The sequence below is a fragment of the Bombus terrestris genome, chromosome 4, assembly GCF_910591885.1.
Source record: "Bombus terrestris chromosome 4, iyBomTerr1.2, whole genome shotgun sequence".
Lineage (NCBI taxonomy): Eukaryota > Metazoa > Arthropoda > Insecta > Hymenoptera > Apidae > Bombus > Bombus terrestris.
This window is the reverse complement of record NC_063272.1, coordinates 5,804,494-5,825,565: the sequence shown is the minus strand read 5'-3', so window position 1 is coordinate 5,825,565 and position 21,072 is coordinate 5,804,494. Positions and strand designations below refer to the sequence as shown.

At 35.8% G+C, this 21,072-nt stretch overlaps 1 protein-coding gene across 9 annotated transcripts in view; it reads left to right on the top strand.

Moving 5' to 3' along the window:
- The window catches only part of LOC100648358 (rap guanine nucleotide exchange factor 2), a 250,571-nt gene that overhangs the window by 161,086 nt on the left and 68,413 nt on the right, over nucleotides 1-21,072 (top strand). For 5 of the 9 annotated variants that reach the window (XM_048404836.1, XM_012308300.3, XM_012308306.2 and 2 more), the window contains exons 2-3: nucleotides 11,045-11,733; nucleotides 20,810-20,885. In XM_048404836.1, the coding sequence (XP_048260793.1) occupies nucleotides 11,423-11,733; nucleotides 20,810-20,885 (387 nt within the window). In that variant the 5' untranslated portion in view covers nucleotides 11,045-11,422. The remainder of the gene's footprint in view (nucleotides 1-11,044; nucleotides 11,734-20,809; nucleotides 20,886-21,072) is intronic. The other 4 variants (XM_048404837.1, XM_048404838.1, XM_048404842.1 and 1 more) reach the window with 1 other exon arrangement.

The window sequence follows — 21,072 nt, the reverse complement described above, 5'->3', positions numbered from 1 at the left end:
ACAAGTGCCATTAGCAATTTTATGGGTCCCGGATCGCTGATAAAGTCAGAAGCAAAGTCATGCTCTGCTTCGCTGAGAATGCGATGTATGCGATGCTTGCCGATTGCAGGGAATTGTGCGACTTGGAATGATTGAAAACGTGTGGTTGATGCATGAATTGATCCAGTTATTGGATAGTTAAGAAATGTAAAGAAATAGTAATAAATAACACAAGGATTATTAGTTCGGTCGAAATAACGAGAATTTGTAATCTTTCATAGAAATTTTGTAGATGTATATTTTGGAGGGTTTGAATAATTATTTGCAAAATATCTTGCATAAGAACTCATTTTTCTCTTTGTATTATCTTCTTTCTCATATGCCCTCGTTCTTTTCGTGCAGAGAACTAAAGAAACGAAATTAATTTTATGCATGAAATATTTGAACATTAAATATTTGGTATGACGAATTTTATTATTCCGTGCATTTTTTATATCTTTAAAATTCCTATAAATACATAAACAGCTACAGTGCGCTAACATTGGTAGGAAAAATTCACTAAATAGCATAAATGTCATGGGATAATTATCTTATTCCATTTGCGCGTGAAATTTCTAGTAAAAAACGACCGATCACGTTATTTTTATCTCGAAAAAAAAAAAGAAACGTAGCGTGAGCTGGAGCAAATAAAGTTGGACGCAATCAACACAGAGATAGATGAAAGTTGCGAATGTATGGGCGTGACGCGTGGAAAACGCGTAAGCAGTTTGGGAAAGCACCGTATGGAAAAGCGTAAATCCGGATAATTTTTACGGGGAACAAAGTAAATGTCGCGCGAATCCAATCAAATATTGACCAGACCGAGTTATGGATATATATTCTCTACGTGTAAATGTTATCTTTTTTCGTATCTGGCCGGTTCACCTGGTGACTAGTCTGTTATCTCTCGATTCATCCACGATGGGAAACAGATTGCTTTCTCGTCGAACGATTTCGCCGCGTGAATCATTACTCTTCAATGGAACGTTCAACAGAATGCAGAATCGAATGTTGCCGATGTTCTCTAGTGTCCAGATAGAAGCATAATCCATTCAGACAGAGTATAATTGAGCAGTGCTCGTAACTCGTTTATTACGTCGTTTATATGCGAGCAATTAAAACGTTTTAATAACGATCGTTTTTCGGGTTGTAAATCTCATTTTATCGACGTGTTTAGTTAGTTAATTTAGATTTACGTTCTCTAATTAATACGTCTACTGCAGAGAAGGATATTTAGTAGGAATTTTCTATAACGAATAATTAAGATAATATAAAATATGTACAGAGACAAAGAGACATGATGGGCCTTCGACGTTTAAGTGTTTGCAGTAATAAACCTTGAAAGAACATGGTTTCTTTTCATCTGCTACAAATGGGTGTTACAATCGTCAGTAAATACATCTTATCGATTTATAAAATATAGAAAATATTGTGCTTGAAGTAATACAAATGGTGGAAGACATACCAAAGATTAGAAGGTACAATAGCCAAACAGTTGGCAACAGGGATGGCTGACGGAAATAGTTGTTTTAGAATAGGTAAAACTTCTAACGTAGACTCTTGGAATGTATTAACTAGGTCAAGGATAGCGTATGAGCGTATGGTTAAGAATAAAGTATGCAAGATGGAACGAAAAGATCGGACGAGGAAATGCGTGGTTAGGGAAATTGTAACCAGATCGTATTTCTTGGTCGCGAGGTGGAAATCAAATAAATCATTAGTACTTATCGTGTTTGCAGTAATGCAATCAAATCGCGAATAATTAATAAAACACGTTCATGTCGAAAATATTCAATAAGTATCTAAAGTATGCATTCACTGGAAGGTTAACAATAGCAAGTAGAATGAATAAATAATAGATAATAAGTAACTGGAAGAGTAAACTATTTTTGGTTCTCCTTACCACGAAGCTTTAACTGTTCTTAATACGTAGCTATACAAACGCAATTCTGGGAATTTCAGTAAAATCGTTAAAATCGAAATTTTACGAAGCAAATTTGTAAGTGAAACGAACGAGAGTGATTATATAGTAGATCGAACTCTACGAAATTTTGTAGTTTGACTATTTAAATGTATTCCGCTCTATGACCTTCTGTCAATAATTACTTTACTACAGCATTCAACCACATCTCGTTACGAGAGAAATAGTAAACATTTTAGGAGTTTAAATATTGATTACTGAATCAATATTGAAAGAACCTGTTGAAAGATTTCGCCAGCGAGAAGGGAATTGATTTATTTTAGCTCTTACAGATTTTAATACGAATCGGACAAAATATTTTTAGTGAGAAGGGAGTGAAACTTCGTTAAAAAAAACTCGAAATATCTGGTGATGTTTTGTTCATTTCATTTGTTTAATGATTTTGTTTAAAATTATTATAACACTCTTTGAATTCTCAAATCATTTTCTTCCGGTATACCAAACGCCTTCGATCGTTAAATGGTACCTGTTTGTACTCACTACGTGAAATTATTAACAAATAATATGAATTTCAAAATTTTAATATAAATTCCTACTATAAACTTTGTCATAAATTTGACATCGTGTTAATGAAATATTGAAATTTAATATAATCTATATACTGCGCATATTTTATACAAATTCATATTTCGAAACAAACGGAACCTATAGGAATTCATAGATTTTTACACGTTGTTTACATATTGCCAATGCAAAAACATCGCATTTGTAAATTACAGGAAATTCCAAAATTTACATTAAATTTATACTAAAATTCTAATTCTAGTAATCTATCATAAATTCCAAAAATCCTATCAAAGTGCGACCAAAAATCTACAAACTAGAAGACTCTCGTAGCAACTCTGCTGAACTTTTTATTCTAATAATTTCTATTCCAAAAATCGTACTAGAATCCAACTGGAAATCTGCAAATTAAAATACTCAATAAAAAAAGAACCTTCTCCCTTAAAATAACCAACTCGCAGCAGCTCTCCCTGTTCGCTTTAATCACCGACGTAAAACTTCTCGCTCCAAACTATCCTATTCATCAAGCGACGATCCGAGCCGAAATTCCCATAAAAACAAGAGTAGTCCACTTACACGTCAAAGGACCGATAAGTAAGAGAACTAACGTAACTATACCCCCAGGAACAATTAAAAATTAATTAAATTAATAATCGAGCAACTAGTTGTACACCGGAAGACACGGTTCGTGTAACTTTACCTGGAAATTCTCCTTCTTCCTCGGTTGTCTCGGCTTATCGTTGGTGCGCGTATTCATGTGTAGCAGGAATTGTTTCGCTCGTTGGTTCGTTGTTAAACGGCGGCTAGCTTGTTAAGCGCAACGGCGACGAACTTTTCGTTATCACTACGATTCCTTTTGTCCTTTGATGGAAGTTGATGGGCGATGGAGGGGCCTGCGAAACTTTCGGTTGGTGTTATAGCGCGGCAACGTAACTGTCTCTCGCTATAGAACCAACATATAGGGGACTGATAAGCGACAACGACGCATTCATACTCGTTGACCGAGTGATAGATGAGTTAAAAGTAGAAAAAGCTGGTGTAGATACAGATTTCTGGTATAGACGATCGTCGAACGATTGATCAATAGGGAATCGTAGAGGTAGGTCGACGTGTAGAATTGTGGTTTTTAGTTACATCGTTGGTTTTAGTTTTACTCGTGGTCGAACTACCAGTGTTTATCCCTTTTTGGGAAATTTAAGATTCGAAAAAAGAACGTATATAATATGTGAAAATGTATAAAATGTCCAAAGTAGGGTACTTTCTATAATGTTTAGTATCGATTAAGTCTACGATATTGTTCTATTTTTTCTTGCTTTCTTTTTTTTTCAGCGACGTTCATCGAAAACGAATTTTGTGGATAGATGAATCTAACATTGTGTAATGTTCTATATATAGAAATAAGATGTTATTAACCAGTATCTATTAAATGCGTACGCGTGAGAAATGACAGATTATTATTTTCTGCTATCGCTATGTAAATCTTAATTTCATTTTAAAAGTGTGACACATTGATAATACATACACCAGATAAGTAGGGTAATAATTTTTCTCATCGTATATTGCCAGTATAGAGTCTAATCGTATATTATTATGCGGTGATTTAACGTGACGTAGTTTAGCATGATATTTAAGAAAAAGTGTGATTTTACACCCACTTAGATCGCGTGACGACTCGGCATGAAACTTAAACGTGGTCTTTCTACTGATACAGAGCTTAACTTATTAAGACTTCGTAAGAAGGTATTAATTTCATTGTAAAAGTTTATCTGCGTAGGTGGAAGCAGTTAACGACGAAGTTTCAAGTTAATATAGGTACATACATACATAATTTCTCCTTCGACTTGGAAACTTTTGCTAACAGAACTTTTCTAGTAATTTAAAGAAACGAATAAAACGTAAAATTTTATAGGATATCGTTTGAGAGGGAATCAAAAATAGAATTTAAAAATGAAACTAGGACAGGTTTACATGTATAAACAATTCAATCAATATTCGAAAAGCAATACACCACATTTCTCCGATATTTGATTCCACATTGTACAAATATCTCAAATACGGTTTATAAGTAATGCACATTCCTCCGTGCATACGCTGCACACGCTGCTCTATTGCTACCAAAGCTATGAAATTCTAGGCTAAAACTTGCGATATATCGAGAAAAATAAAAATTTCGTAAATAAGATACGTGTTATATGGAAAAATAAATTTTTATCAAGATAAACTTCATTCCATATTAACCATTAATAATGTTGCATCTTACTCTCTTATGAAACATAACTTGACAAATTAGAACATTACAAAATTTACAACAAAAGAACAAAGAGTAATAAAAAAATAATTTTGATGAGCAATAGTCAATAAGATCAAATTAAAGAAAAAAAAAACGAAAGCAAGAAAATTTGATGTCTCTCACGATATATGCTAACTAAATTTTATGACACAAAATGTTATAAAATACGTATGAAATTAAAGTTTAGTTTAGGAACCTTCCAAAGCACCGCATTCATCTCACAATTCCAGAACAAGAGCAAAAACCATACGATCCGCGAATTATTCAAGAAACTCAGCCTGTATCGCAATTCCCTAAAAAACTTTCTTAAAAGATTCATCGACCAGGGACGGGATTCTACGAATTCTAGATGAAACGGATGCAGAGTCCGTCGATTTACCTGAAAATTCCAAGAGGAATTCTTGCACCTGCGATTCATGCAGTGCCTCGGCGAAACCCGGTCTCCAGATAGGGGTTGAAAAAGTTGAGAATTTTCTAAAGGTTGGTTCTCATTGAAACAACCTCTACGACTATGGCCACTCGTCAGTCCCACGGTTTGTGAAACTTTTGCAAGCCACGTTTGCGCAGACGCGTTCGCAAACACTCGAGCCTGGCGTTAGAATGTTTAAACGACTAGTAACGAGACTCGTCTAAAAGAACTGGCCGTTCATGGGGTTGCAAAACTTTTTTACGATTACTTTGGTCGACTCAAATTCCGTGCACCAGTTTTGGCGAAATTTAACCGCGGCTCTGTTTCTCCAAAACTATGATCGTGGAACTTTTTGGAAGTTGGAGAAGGAATTTTAGGTAGACTTCAGTTACTTGGTCGTCTGTTAAAGAGGAGAGAAGAAAGTAAATGGGTTGGAAGTTTAATCGATAGTTGAAATAATGAGAAACTTGGGAGAAATAAGAACGATGGGAAGGATTTTGAAAAATCGTCAGATTTATGGATACCTGATTTGAGAAAGTATTACCACGGGAATACTTAAATAGCGATAAATAGCGTGAAAGTTGAGAATTATAGATATAAGTTTCATTTGATTCTTTTTATATGAGATAAGTTTTGATTGGGGTTGCATTGTGTGCAATTGTGTGCATTCTGCACTTGTATCGCTTTTTAGTCTTTGTTGTGGTTTTTTGTTCTATTTAGATACTTGAAGAATAAAATATAAGTATTGGTACAAGTATTTTTTACAATTATTGATCTAACATAAAAATTGTTACAGCTCCATTACAATTAATTTTAGATTATCAGTCTTATAACCTGTGACATTCTATTCTTCTTGAGGAGTAATACAAATTCAAACTAGTGGTTTGAACAGATTTGTTAACACCTTCTGTAAATATCTTAAGTATCGAGACAATAGACTTGGAAGAAATATCGAGAATCCTATTGAAGACTGTGTACACTGTACACAATAAGTTTCTCAGTTCTGTTCCAAGGACGTTATACGTTTCTGACCTTAAAATGAACTGCTGTACATGGTCTTGGCTGCTTTTGTCTCGAGAGATGCTGATACTTGAAACTTACTGCCGTTTGGCACTTGGCTGAATTTACATCTCATCTTATTTCATTGTCTTGGCTTGTTTAGCCTTTAAATGGGATCTAAAACTTACTGGATTAAATACTTGAATACTTGTAATGGAATACGAGAGAGATAAGCTTAGTAAATATACTAACTACGCTATACTACAATATACTAACTAAATTATATTGAAATATAATTCAAATTGTTGCAATTACTTTCCATACTGTTCTCATAGTGTACAAGAATTTCTAATTCCCCGATGTTGTTAAAAACATTTCATGAAAATTAATGACGTTTCGATGACTTCCAGTTTCTTAACGTTATTAGCGAGATTCCGTTTTACGTAGACTTCGAAATATCTGAAAATTCTAAAATTCTACGATTCGAAATATCTAAAATATGAAGATTCTAAAATTCTAAAATAAACTCTATAAATTATACCTTGCAGCTAATCAAACTTACAAACATCCTTAGTCGCTAAATTATTCTCCGCGAGCGTCCAAGCGCACGCAGCTGTTTGAAAACACCCGGAAACATTAAAATATCAGAGAAAAAATAGCGAAAGCTTGTTCGCGAGATGTGTCGGTGGACAGAGACGCGTATCCACGCGCTTCGGTTGCCTGCGGCCAGTTTGAAATCCGAAAGACACAGAGATTACCTGGGGGACACGGCCGTGGGAAAGTCTTAGTAACGGCGTACAGTGAAGTGCATAAGAGGTCCCCGAGGAGGAATAGGTTTAAGAAAGAGGGTAGGAGTAGGTAGAGATTCTCGAGCCGGTGTATAGAAATTCAGCGAGCTTGCAAAACCTCTTGAGCACGCGCTCGAGAAGCAGCTCGTCTTCCTCTTGTCGTAGACGCGGGGGAAACGCATGAAAGAAAAGGCGAATTCCTTTGTACTGGAACGTCAGCAAGGGCGAACGTCGACGAAATGACTGGGGATGAAGTAAAAATGCCTCCCCCGAGTTTCTCTTGTTCGCAGCTTCCATGGAATTTTCTATTTCGAGCGATCCGTGAATTTTCCAATCAATGATGATATCACGACGCAGATATTCGCTATAATTTACTAGTTTTTAGAGAATTAACCGGTTAATGGTTCGACAGATTGTGTATGAATTTGATTCTTTTTATTATTTTACGTATATGTGCTTTTTAATTTATCATCTTTTTTAATTAAAAGTTTGTTTTTTTTAAAGTTATACAGATAAACGTCGGAACTGGTATGATTTATAATTTGATTCATTTGATCGATAATCGAAGAGCTAAGGGGAGAAATAATATGAATGCTTTCTTTTCTGAACCATTACATCGATAAATATGGGGGAATTAGATTTGTTTTATTATTCTATATGTGGTCGTTTTATTTTCATTTGTTTATTACTTTATATGTGGTCGTTTTAATTTCGAGCGAAGATACTGTTGTATACTGTGAAGATAAATCACTTAAATGTATGAACGTGATGCACAGAAGTTTCGATTAAGATTAAACGTGGAAAATCATCTAACGATTCCTGTAATCGATGCTGAAAAAATAAAATACAATTATGGAAAATAGCGATAGTGCGTATTGCGGTACATTAACTGTAAGATAATTTGTGGTAGAATGGGAAAGGAGGCAATGGTCTGTTATAAAGTATAAGTCGAAAGTATGGGATAAAATCTTGTTTTCTCTGACAGAATTTGCGTTGCAAGAGTAATAGCTGTGACGATGTTTCAATACAAGCTGGTAAGAGAATCTTAGCGGTTCTTCGTACGAATTAGTATTTTTTTACTCAACGAGTACGGTATAAGCTGGTTTCCCATAAAAAGGTAACGGTGGATGTCTAGTTGTTACAGACTGCAGCATAGAAAGACGCCATGTTCATGATACAACGTTTCCTTTAAAGTTTTCCGAGTTTTATTTGAACTTGCTTCATTATAAAATCACGGCACCTTTTCGAAAAACAAGCTACATATTTTGTTTCGTTATTTTATAGATCATATTTCATACATCCTTTATATATTTACTGTTATTATATTTCTAGAATATTATTATATCTTAATTTGCAATATCATTTGAATTTTTGAGATAATGTTAGAGATATTATTAATTTTTATTTTTAAATTTCAAACAATTTTAATATATCTGCTTGTAATTTCTCGCAAACGGCAAGTGTCTACGAAAGATCAGACCGTTTTGGGCATACGATTTTGACAAATTGTTGCGCGATGAATAGTTCCACAATGTTAGCAGTACGAACGGAAACCATAAAGGAACGTAAAGGATTCGATTCAAAGGGTATTAGGGGAAGGACAGGTTGTGAGAAATCTCAGAGTTTCTGATTTCTTAAAGCTTCAATCTTCTATTCGGCCTATACTTTTTTGTACGAATCTTCTATTATGTAACAGGAACAGTCATTTTGTTTTCTTTTCATTGAGAATGTTTTATCCACTGGCCTGAACTCTGAAAGATTATTAAGGTTATTAGATTCGAAGTAACAATATTTATCCATAATCGTACGAAGTTGGTAACTTTGAAATGTGTATTCTACTGAATATAATCGAGATAAAAGTTACGCAGGAAAGCATAAGGAAGGAAAATAATTAATTCACAGTGATGCTTCAACGTAATTGCTTAGGAATTACTTACGAGCTAATAAAATGAATAATCTTAATGTTGGGAATTAAATGAAAATCATTTTCCCTTGTGTTCAAACATTAAATGTAATTGCTCTGATAAAACTTTTTCATGTTCACTGTTTTATTAACAGTTAATATAAAAGGTATAAATATGTAGCTGCTATTACGTTAAATGAAACGTGTTCTCCATTACGGAATATTTATTTACGTATTAATTAGAACGTAACGATTCTTCATTTGTGGTATATGACAAATGTTTGAAGAATTCTAATAATTCTGTCACAAACTGTAATTAATCTACTTTCTAACAAACTCTTTCTCCCTATATCAAAACTTAAAAGTCGCAATTGGAATTCTCAAAAAATTCCACAAAATTCCCCATGGTTCCGTCGAAGTAAAAAATGAATCCACGTTTCAATAAAAATTTCACGCAGACCGAAACCTGAAAATTACAATCCCACTTAGAAAAGAATTCTTTGAAAACTCTGATGTTTCCACCACGGGAGAATAAATCCACGAAATTGTCCGAAAATTCCAAGCTCATCCAAGCCGAAAACGACACGATCCGAACGAGACCACAAGTGGAGTTCTATTCGCTCTGTTTCCATAAAGTTTGTAGCAGCCAGTATCAAAACGGTTTTTCCAATAATACTGTTCCATCGTTGGTAAGTTTCATAGCCGAGCAGCCATATTCCTTCGGTTCTTCAGTAAAAATCGACGAACAGGGTAAATATCCCTGGCGACCGGCGACGACCGATTCAATCGTGACATTATCACAGAACCATCGAGTCGTTTATCGGCGACGTTCTCGAAATCGTAAGACGGATCAAAGGACTTATCGTTGGTGGTGATACGACGCCTCTATTCGTGCGACACTCGATTCCTTTATGACTGTCTCGGATTTTATCGGCGGGTGCCTCCCCCCGCTTTTGTTATCAGAACGCTGTGCAAACGGTTGAAATTGATAAGGCGTTAGGAGAAAGGCGGTGGATACGACATCGCGACGCCGCGCCGTTACTCTCTCGCGTTAGCGATACACGCGGTGCATGGTGAAAATAGATTAGTCACGTAATAAAATCGTGTTAGACACGTCCGCGAGATTTTAGACGACGAACACACGGCTTTGTAAACAGTACATAGTACGTTCTTGAACGACGACGACGACCGCAGAGCTGTGCACCGTTCTTCTATTTACAATGACTTCCGTTACGCGACGGCTACACGGAAGCGGAGTTCGTTGCGTTTTGGTTTTAATTAAGATCGAGACAAGCCACTAACGATTCTTGAGAATCCAGATTCTACGAGTGAATCTTGTAATTTTTAGTGCGGGTAAACGTTTTGTGCCTTTATCGTTTTAATTGCCAGAGAAGTTGCGAAGTTGGAAGTTTCGTGGAGGTCCTTAGTAGGAAACGTCTAATTACAATCGAGATCGGCCACCGAGAAGTCTTGAGAATCCGTACTCTTCATGCGAATCTTGTAATTTTTAGCGCAGGTAAATGATTTGTGCCTTTATCTCTTTAATTGAGAAAGAAATCGTGATGTTTCGTCGTGGTTCTTAATCATAGGAAGCGTTGTTTAGTTTTGGTTCTAATTATGGTCGGGACAAACCACTAAGGATTCTTGGGAGTCTTATTTCTTCGTGTGAATCTTGGAATTCACAGAATTCCTAGCGCACATGTATCATTTATGTCTTTATTTCTTAATTGAGATTCTTTAATTCACAATCATCGTTTTAGAACGTGAAATATGACAAAATTCTCGGATTCATGCTTTATATTTTGAAACACGGTCTATGTTTATTGTTATTTAGAAAACGATAGAAAATATCTACAAAGTCTAATGTCTAACGGTGCTTATATTTGAGCTATATCAAAAAGATGCTACTTATTACTACTTATATAACATTCTGTAACATCCTTGCTCTACTCGAATCAAATATACACGCGAAGCGAAGTTTAGAACCCCTAAGGATGCAATATTCTTCGGAACTCCTGCAGACAGCAACGTTAATCCTGAGAAACTTGCTTGAAAGCTGGCCAACGTTGATCGATGAAAGCCTGGTTCACGAACATTTACGGAATCCAACACAAACACATTCTAACTGGAAAATTCGAATTCCTTTCGACAGACAAACTTCTAGCTACCAAATCGTCACTGGGAAAAAGCTCTCGCTCTACGGAACCATCTCGATAAAACACTAAAATTCTCTGATTGCAACATATATCAGTGGATTTTCCAATTTGAATAAAAAGACACGTCACAGGACTTCCCAATTTAAATAAAAAGCCGAGAGAAAGGAAAGATCGACCAAAAAAAGAGGGGAGAGAAGAGAGGGACATTGGCAACGAAGGGAAGTTCTGAAGAATGTAGTCCAGATCGTCGAGGACGGGTGACAAAATAATAAAAAGAGAAGAAAACGAAGAAGATGGAGGCGAAGGAGGAGGCGTCCGAGTCGTGGAGGATCACCGAGGGCTGAGAAAGAGAAGGAAAAAGAGAAAGTGAGAGAATGCACAAGCACACGAGCCAACTACGTGGTCCCGGCGGCCCCGGAAGCGGACACCATGTTGCTAATAGAGGTCCTGTCAGAAGATGGAACAGCTTCCATGGCGGAGGAAGCGTTGGCGGAGGCGCGAGTAATTTTAACGACACCGTCGGAAATGGCAATCTGGCCTCTGGTATGATCACCAAGGCTCCGCAGGAGCCGTTCAGGGCCGTGCCAAAGGCTGTCCAAGCTCTCAGAAGCGAATCCGTCGATAGGAGCCATCGAGTACAACCACCGCCACCTCCGGCTTTTCCTCGAAGGCGATTCTCCGTCTGGTGAGTTTGGAAATTTCAATCAGAAATAGGTATCTTATATGGTATATCTGTTATATTTTTTTTCTATTATGATCTATTTTCACTTTTTTCTTATTAACCTTTTATATCTCGGTAATTCTGTGATAATTACGTAATTCTGTTTATTACGTACTGAAGAACTTTCCAGGATTCTCCGTGTAGTGAGTTTTGAAATTTCTTAGAAGAAATCATTTATCGTTTAACCATTATTTAACTATTGAATTAAAGAATAGAAAAATATATAAAAGTACGTAGTATCTATATAAATATATATGTTCGACGAAATAAAAACTAATTTTTTTAAAAGGTAATATTACCTTACGTTTATAAGCAAATTCGTCCAATCCATACGAAATAACAGAAATTAATCACAGTTGGTAATTAATTCTCCGAACCAGTAACCGTAAATTAACACTGATGCAACATAAATCACCTGATCGTGCATTATCCGAACAGTAAATCCGACTCTTGTACACTCCCTCCGCCCTAGAATGGATTACCTATTATCCACCAATTTTTTCCATACAAAATATCCAATCCCACACACAATATTACACCTAATCATAAATTAATCTTTTATTCTACCCTTTAAACTCTACACCACTCGACTCTTTCGATCACAACAACGTCTGTTATTACGTTATCTCATTCGATATTTGGTACGTTGTTCGGTTTGTCAAGTTGATGTTAACGCAATTTCGACGTAACAGAGCAAAAACGAACGTCTGGGTGTAAATCGGCGTTTTCTTTGCGCGTTAACGGGGAATTGGTCCATGCTGACGGTGCATCTTTTATTGAAGCAACATCGTAACAAAAATTTATCCGTGGTATAAATCAGCATAACGCGGTCGTTCGGACGAACATACGTTACAATCTGAATATATTTCAATTAATCTCCATAAAACCGCGACAGCCAGCCTGCGTATATCCTCTATCCGATCCTTCCCTCCTCGCTGTTTCTCTTTTCCTCTCACTCGGTCTGTTTTATTTTTATTTTTCTTCATTCCCGTTCGTCGGTACGAAATATACGACACGTGAAATTACATGGTGTCGTACGCGCTGCCAACCAGCGATACCTTGATTGAAATTTAACGACATAACTCGGGTTTCGACTATCGAAATCGCCTGGGATGGAATAAGCCGACAATTGCGAGGCTGATCTTGACAGTCGGCCGGAAATCGAAATAAACGAGCAAGGAGCAAGAACAAGAATACGGAGAACACCATGTGTGCTATGAAGTTACCGGTCTGTAAGGTGGACTGCAAAAAGAAAAAAGTAGGGACAGGTGAAAAGGTGCCTGATAAATATCAAATTTATTGTTGGAGAAAGATATGACGCGGGGATGAGGGATTCTTCAAATCTCAGAATTGTTGCACGGCTTTGAGAAGAAATAGAGAAACAATAGACGTTTGAAAGCGTTTATGAGAGATTTCAATGTCTTTGATTAAATGGAATCGTTATTCGCGTTTGCGCAATTCATAGAAGACTTCATGTTTAATTAATTAGGGAAACCAAGAAATAGAAAATCAAATCTAAATTTAAAATCGTGATCTCTCGTTTCTTTTATTTCTATAAAATTATATTTGGAATTTGCAATTTCTATATTATATATATATAATTAAAGTATAATTAATGATTCTTAAAATGCATCAGAGAATTTCTTAGATCTAAATATCCTTTACTGGAATACATAAAATCTAATTACAAATATAATCTTATAAAGAGTCTTCTACTAAATCTCTAAATTGCTACAGAAACGATTAACAATTCTTAAAATTCATTAGAAACTAATTTTTCTTAAATGCAAGTATTAGTCAAGTACATGAAGCGTTATTGCGATACAAATTTAAACTTTTCGGAAACAATGAATTTTTCTGTCATTTGTTTTATAGTTATATATTATATATTGTAAGAATTCTATAAAGTGTTCTTTTATGGAATTAAAAAATTCTATCATATTCTACTAAGGAGTTCTAAAATCTATTGGAAGATAATTTCCCTAAATGTCGATATTATTCGAGTGTATGAGATCCAACGGAACCAACTGTTTCACGAGGTTGTGGGAAGATCTTTTGACACATAAAACCCAGGAAGAATCTTTTGTCATTTCGGTTATTTCGTTGCTTACTGACAGCAATTATACTTACTTGATAGCGTAAAATGAGTCGCACAGGGAACTGATAGAGGTAACAGAGTCGACTGAAATATTTCATTAAGTCGACTAAGTTCGAGAGCCAGTCGGCTTAAATGGAGTATGTAATGTCACCAAGTGACCAAGGAAATCCGTTCTGGCATGCGAGTGTCGGAGGTTCAAATGGCTCAGTAGTGTTTCACGAATGCAGAGACACTTTCTGAGCGAAATTGCGGACATTCTTCGAACATTATTAGGGGAAATAGAGACAGAATAATGGAAAAAGCTCGTAATAAAATATTTTAATTCTTCTCCTTAAATATTTTAATCTTCTTTCTTATGGCAGCAAAATTATTAAAATAGTAGCAGTAGTAAGTATAGTTTATTTACAGTCTTCTGGCTATACAAGGAATTCGGTTTACAATTATTTTCTTTATTGTCTTGCATTCTCACTTAGTCATCTACACACACATTCATCCACTAACACACACGCTCTCATTTTATCCTTGGATTTCCTCTGTTTATTACCTACCTAACTACTATTATATATGTCTATTATCCGTTATCTATTATTAAAATACCAATTTTGCGAGATATTAAGTTAAAATATTAATTTAACTATGTGCGTGCTATAAAAAATTTAATCGTGAAAATTTCAATCAGTTTTCTATCTTACGAGAGAAAATTCATTAAAATCGGAGCAAGTAAAATGGACTAAGATTTAATGGCTACATTATTGTACTAGTATAAGTGGTAGATCGCACATCACACGCACACAATTTTCATTGAGAGATTTTACAGGATTTCATTCGACGATCGTAAAACATCATTGAATTTAATTTCGTTGTAAGATCGTCCTGATAATAAAATCTGACATAACTTCCCGTTGAAAAGTAAAGTAGATTTTATTTCATCGTTTTATTAGAGAGCAAATTCACGATGATTCTCTCTACCTTATTAAAACGATTTAAGCGGATCTACAAACGTACGTCCTATTTTTATCGGGCAAAATATTTTTTTTTTTTTAAACCATAGTATCTGTTTCATTTAACTTTCAGTGTAAATAAACTCGAAAATAAAAGAATAAACTATCCGTTTTCAATTTTACTAAATCTGTCCTTAACGAGCCTGAACGCGCTCTAACAATATCTTCCTATTTAACATACTCCACGAGAAATACCATAAAACCTTTCTTTCCCGACATAAGAAATAAAACTGAAAGTCTATTTCACCAGAACGAAGCAGAATTAATCTCACAAACCCATAATCTCATTCACGAGACCCAAGAGTATCGTGAATCATTTCCCATCCAACAAAACCCTCGTTTTTTACAAACCCTAAGACAAAGCGAATGCAAACGCGAAGAAAACGCTGAAAACATAAAAAAGGGACATAAAACGAGCCGAAGAAACCCAACGAGGACGTAACGTCGAAGGCCCGTCCATAAACGAAACGACCATAATCGCTAGGATGCGTATCAGCAACGGGGTGACGTTATAGGGTTAACTCGCGACGGGGTTGCGAGATGGAGAAGCCGGTCCGCGTGATCCACGTCGAATTCAATTTTCCGCGCTGCACGCACACGTGACGCACATGTTATCCAATCCTATACTTGTATGCGTGGTCACACCTAAATATACGGGGTGTTCCGTAATATGTAGACCATAGATTGACAAAGCGTGACTGGTATTGTACATGAATATATAAGAATAAAATATTTACATGTTCATTCATTCTCGCGGAGAATCGTCGGATGAGCAATTTGAGATCCACCTGGTTGAAGATCACCATGGAATTAATATTTTTATCTAGTTTCTTTCAGCTCGCAGATCTATATCGAATCAATCCTGAATTATTTATCGATCGACTCTCTACTATTCTACTATGTTCTACTATTAGTTTCATCGTTACCTCGTGTTTTCTGTTATTTTGTATCTGATTATCTTCAAAGGAATTGCTCAAGATGATTATTCTGTATTTCAACGCATGCACGGGAACGTCTTATCGTTGATGTGGTTATAACGTAGTCTACCACTATTTCCTGAGATTTTTTAAAATTGAAATCTTGTATTGAACGTCCATATACAGCGAATTTCAAGTATCCTTGGAAATAAAAATTCAATGAATTTAAACCAGATGATGCAAGGCAAGCGATAGGACCACGCCATTAGGACAACGCGAAATCATTAAATCTCTCAAATAAGATCTAAAAGAATATACGTTTCTAGGTACGTTTCTCGTTCTTTTGGAGTATCGAAATCAATTCCTCAGATATTACTCACACGTTATAGAGCATCCTGTATAGATACGCAACGTATATACGTTACGCATGATGCGTTAAAGGTAGATGGATGAAACGAGAGAGGTCAAGAACCTTGGAGTTCCTTCAGCCGTCAAATTCTCCAGTCGATCCTGGTTGAATCGCGTTTGATACACGTCTGTCGATATTCCCTTCATTCGTATTACCGTACCGCCAGATTTACGTTCAGCGTAGAGGTGTGTACTTGCACGTCGACGTCGATTTCTCGCATGAGTTTACATGTGCTCTGAGCCCTGTCGAGGCGTTGAAAGAGAGGGGTTGATTAAGGTGTTGGAACGAGAGGCGGATGCAGTATCGAGCAAGCAATGGGGTGCGAGTAGAAAACGGATTGTTAAATTGAGTAAAACATATTGGCAATGGGAAAGTGTATTTAGGAGGCGTCAGTTCGATGAGGTTCAAGTGTAATTTGTGTTTAATTCGGTTAAGGGGTGTTCTTGCACTGTTGATTTAATTCCTTGGTTTGTAACATTCAGCTACATTGGAACTGGAAGCTCAAATTCGGTAAAAGTAAAGTTTAACGTCATCGGTAATGGATTTCTGTTTAGGAAGCGTTAGTTGAACGAAGTCAGAGAGTAATCTGTGTCAACTACGATAACTTTCTGGATAAGGGGCGTTTCTGTTAGTTGTTTTAATCTCTTGGTTCGTAACATCGAGACACGCTCGTTGCGCGAATTTTAGTTTGACTCCAATAAAGATAGATTGGTTTCGTGGCGAAGTTTAGTTTGGTAGTTTTGACTTTTGGCATTATCAATTAGTTCTTGCAATCTGGCGTTTATTCTACGAAATTCTTGAACAGAGATATATTAAGTGTAAACGAATAATTCGTATGTTGCATTATTATGCGAGGAAACGCCGTCTTGTATTTGATGCCTTTGAATTTCTATGTTTCTACGAAACAACAAATTTGTATCTCCTAATCCAGATAATAGCAATACCAAATATTATTACAACATTATAACGAAATAACTATTGTACTATAATACCTTCCAGCTTTGGTATCTCCTTTGTATCGGTTTTGATAAATGTTAATGTATTATTTGCTTGTGTTCTATTGCACTTTGGTATTTAGTGTAAATGTCTATATTCTTAACAGTATATTGACAGAATATCGAATTTATACTGTTGAAAATTAATCAGGATTCTAACTAATTTGGACCCACGGTGGTTATCGATACATTTAATTAGGGTAGAGATTTCATACAGCTAGATTATATTAGAAGGATCAGTTACGTAATAGTTAAATAAGATTCTAAATACGATTTATCTAGAATATCTATATACGATTTATCTATCAAGAAGATTAACTCTCATATATCGTACTTATTTGTATTTATTATCTGATTCGCGATAAGTGTTATCTAATTAAAATCAAAGTAACTTTAGATTACAATATTCCAACAATTCCTCTCCTGTTCGTTTCTTCGGCCATTTTTTCATATTTCTAATTCCATTTCCAAGTACGCTCTATGTCTTCTGTCTAGAAGCAATTGAAAAGTACAACGGATCGAGTAGGCGACTAGCAGAATTTCTAAAACATAAAACTAATAAAATGGTCCAAACGATTCGCTATTTCAAGCCGGTTTCCTTTAAAATCCTTTATTAATAGGAACCATTCCTAGGGGAAAGAATCACCTTTTTAGGTAACAGAAGAATTACTTAAACTCAAAGAATACATTACACGAGACAAGTTTCAGAACAATGTCGTTAAAGATGAAGACTCCGATGCTTTTTCTTCTTCGAGTCTGTTAAAGAAGAATTATCCGATTCCAATATCTTGCTACTGTTAGAAAAAGGCACGCGGTCGTTCTGTCCTATTTTCATCGGGATTAAACATGAAGTAACGCGAAGAGATTTCTTCCTAAGCACGAGCTTTTCCAACGACTCGTTGCATGTTCGTCGTACATTAATTACCTTAATTGGAGGCTAGATACTACGGTAGCTGTGTACCTCGCAGAAATCATAATTTATTAAGGTAAATGGATTAGCATAGGTAGAGACGATACAGCGAGACTCGGGCTGCCGACTAATTCTCTTGGATGATAATTTCAATCCGGAATTTAGGTTTTAACCCTCGCGAGGGAACTATATATATCGATTTCGCTGAAATTTTGCTGGTTAATGGCTATTAGCAAGTAGTAACAGAGTAGAGAAATACATTGTCGTGGATTAAGGTTTATTTTGTATTAGCTATCCTTCTTATAGGTATCACGGAGTAATTTATAAAAAAAGATTATTTTTTTGATAGAAATTACATATTTTATTTTCTAAAAACACTTTTCAATGTTTGCTATGTTAACACGCAGAAGTGCCTGTGTTACTCCTAAAATAGAAATAACAACGACTTCTTATTAGTAAAACATTTCATCTACAAATTAAAATGATCGTTACAAGAGAATAAAATATTATGCCTCTACCGGAAATTCCCTTATCCATCCACGTTGCTCTGTTAATTCTCATGCCAGATACTTTACTATATTTATATCTTACTTCTCTATCAAAGCGATTTGCGCTAAACCAAGCTACGTTAAACTAAATTAAGTCAGGCAGCCCTCATTCGAAAAGGTAGCTCGATAAAGGTCTACAAATCTGTATTTACACAATATAGCCACGTGTGAATGGGATTACCGAAATAGCATCGGAAAATGCTGCCAATATTTCGAGAACACCTTGTATTTCGAGCAATCTCTATATCATACATATACTTATACACGCGTACACATATACGTACGTATACGTACATACAGAAATATATATTTCTCTGTATAGAATAATACACGTTCCAAGTACAAAGGGAAAATTATGCCAGAAGCCGAGTTCACGAGCATCTGTATTGTTCGACCCTCAATTCTCACATAGCCACGGGAATTTTTCTAGAATCGTCTGCATCAAAGATACAGTGGCTATCAAAAATATTGCCACATCATTGAATTTATTATTAGCATTTACATACCAATTAGGTCCAAGTATATTAAATTTCGGACAGTTTAATAGTATTATACTTTCGTACAATTACAAAAATTTGATAGAGCGAGATAGGGTTGTTCGAGACACTCGAGCTTCAACTTGTATAGAATAATCAAATTTGTCGTACATTATAAGACACCATTAATGTTTAACGTAATAACGGAAGAATAAGAAAATATCGTGTACTTCAGTAACGGAAGGTATGAAAAACGAAGCAATGATTCAATAAGAAAAACGAATTAATATACGCACGATAAGTATAATCGAGAATGTTTTAATAAAATAATTACAATTGAAGATATTAGGCCAAGTTGAAGAAACCGTAGGAAAGTATGGCCGACATATTTCACTGTATATCACTTGGATCGTTTAAAAATCTCATGTATAGAAATTTGACGAATTATAAGGCAAATTACATAGTCTGGCTCAAATATGTTTTTTTGACTATACTTCGAAAATGAAGCGAATCTGATATTAATAGAACACTTTCGTTGGAAAAGAGGAATATGCCCCAATACTTTTTATAGCCACTGTAACTGTGAATTCGCGGCTAATTCGAGGAGTAGCACAGGGAACGGAAAGAAACATCTGTCGATGGCTCGTTCTATGACAGATCGTAAACATTTAAAAGCCAGAACACCGTAACAATAGACGTATTTACGCGAGCCTGCACCCCTTGCTAGAGGATATTGTATCGTGTACGAGAGTTTCGATGATAAATTGCATTTCCGACGATGACTTCCGTGTCGATGGAACGCCACACCCACGTCCCGTATTCGGCACACCCTGGTGTTATTGTTGCGCGAAAGAAATTTATAGCGCGCGTTCGATGGTCATTGCTTTTAACCCTTTAACGAAGGTCTGATAAAATCGAAATTGTTCCGTGTTGTGACGCCGATATCCCTGATCACTAAGCGAGCAAAATTGTCGCTTATTTGTGAATGCACGCAGAGAACGTTGGGTACTAACATCGTAGGGAATGGTTTGGGATGGGAGGAATATTTGAGCATTTCGAGTGCTTTAGGTGATTTTATTGTCACAAAGAGAGGGCGTTTATTGTGTTTGAGCATTGTTTCAATGAAATTATTTGACAAATTGTTATTTAAATTATACATTACCGCAGTAACATGTGAAATGTCCAATTTTCTTGTATTAATTTCCTAAATCGTCTTCTTCTCCGATAAATCTTTTCATCTTCGTAAATGCGTCGCTACGTTTTCCTTTCTCGTGTATAATTTTCATTTCCTGTTGCATACTCGTAAAAATGAATTTTTTTTAGAATTCGATGAAACATGAATCATTGAAAGTCAGTCATTTCGTATTTTACAACCCACGATTTTTTACAATTTTTTACATTTGAAAATATTTGATATTTACCTTATCGATACGAATATTCAGTGTACGACAACTGTAAAACAAAAGCGCTGAAGAAATTACGCCACCATATCTAAAATTACATAATCTTCGGGGAAAAAATAAGATTATTTAATTTTCAACACTACTCGATATCACGAGGAGAAATATTTAAGCTACCACGATAAAATTTCATAAAACCTAAACTTCAACGGCAAGTAGTACTCGAGAATAATCCTCTGTCATCAAGGAGAGATTTTAACCACGTTACTATTGTTTTGTGTTGCAGCTTTGGTAAGCGGACGGGTGGCAGCGCCAGGAGACCCAACGAATGCTTCGTTCTCGAGCCCTCCGAGATGATCGTCGTAAGTAGGAACACAGTTTTATTTCGTGAAACATCCGCAGTTTTCTTTACGATCGTGTCGTAATTTGCGCGCTATACTGGCGAAAAATTCGCGCCACGAAAACTTTCGTCGCGTCACGGAAACTTCGTTTCACCGTGGAAGTTTGCCAGGGTTTTACGTTTGCCACGGTTCGAACCGTAACTTCCGT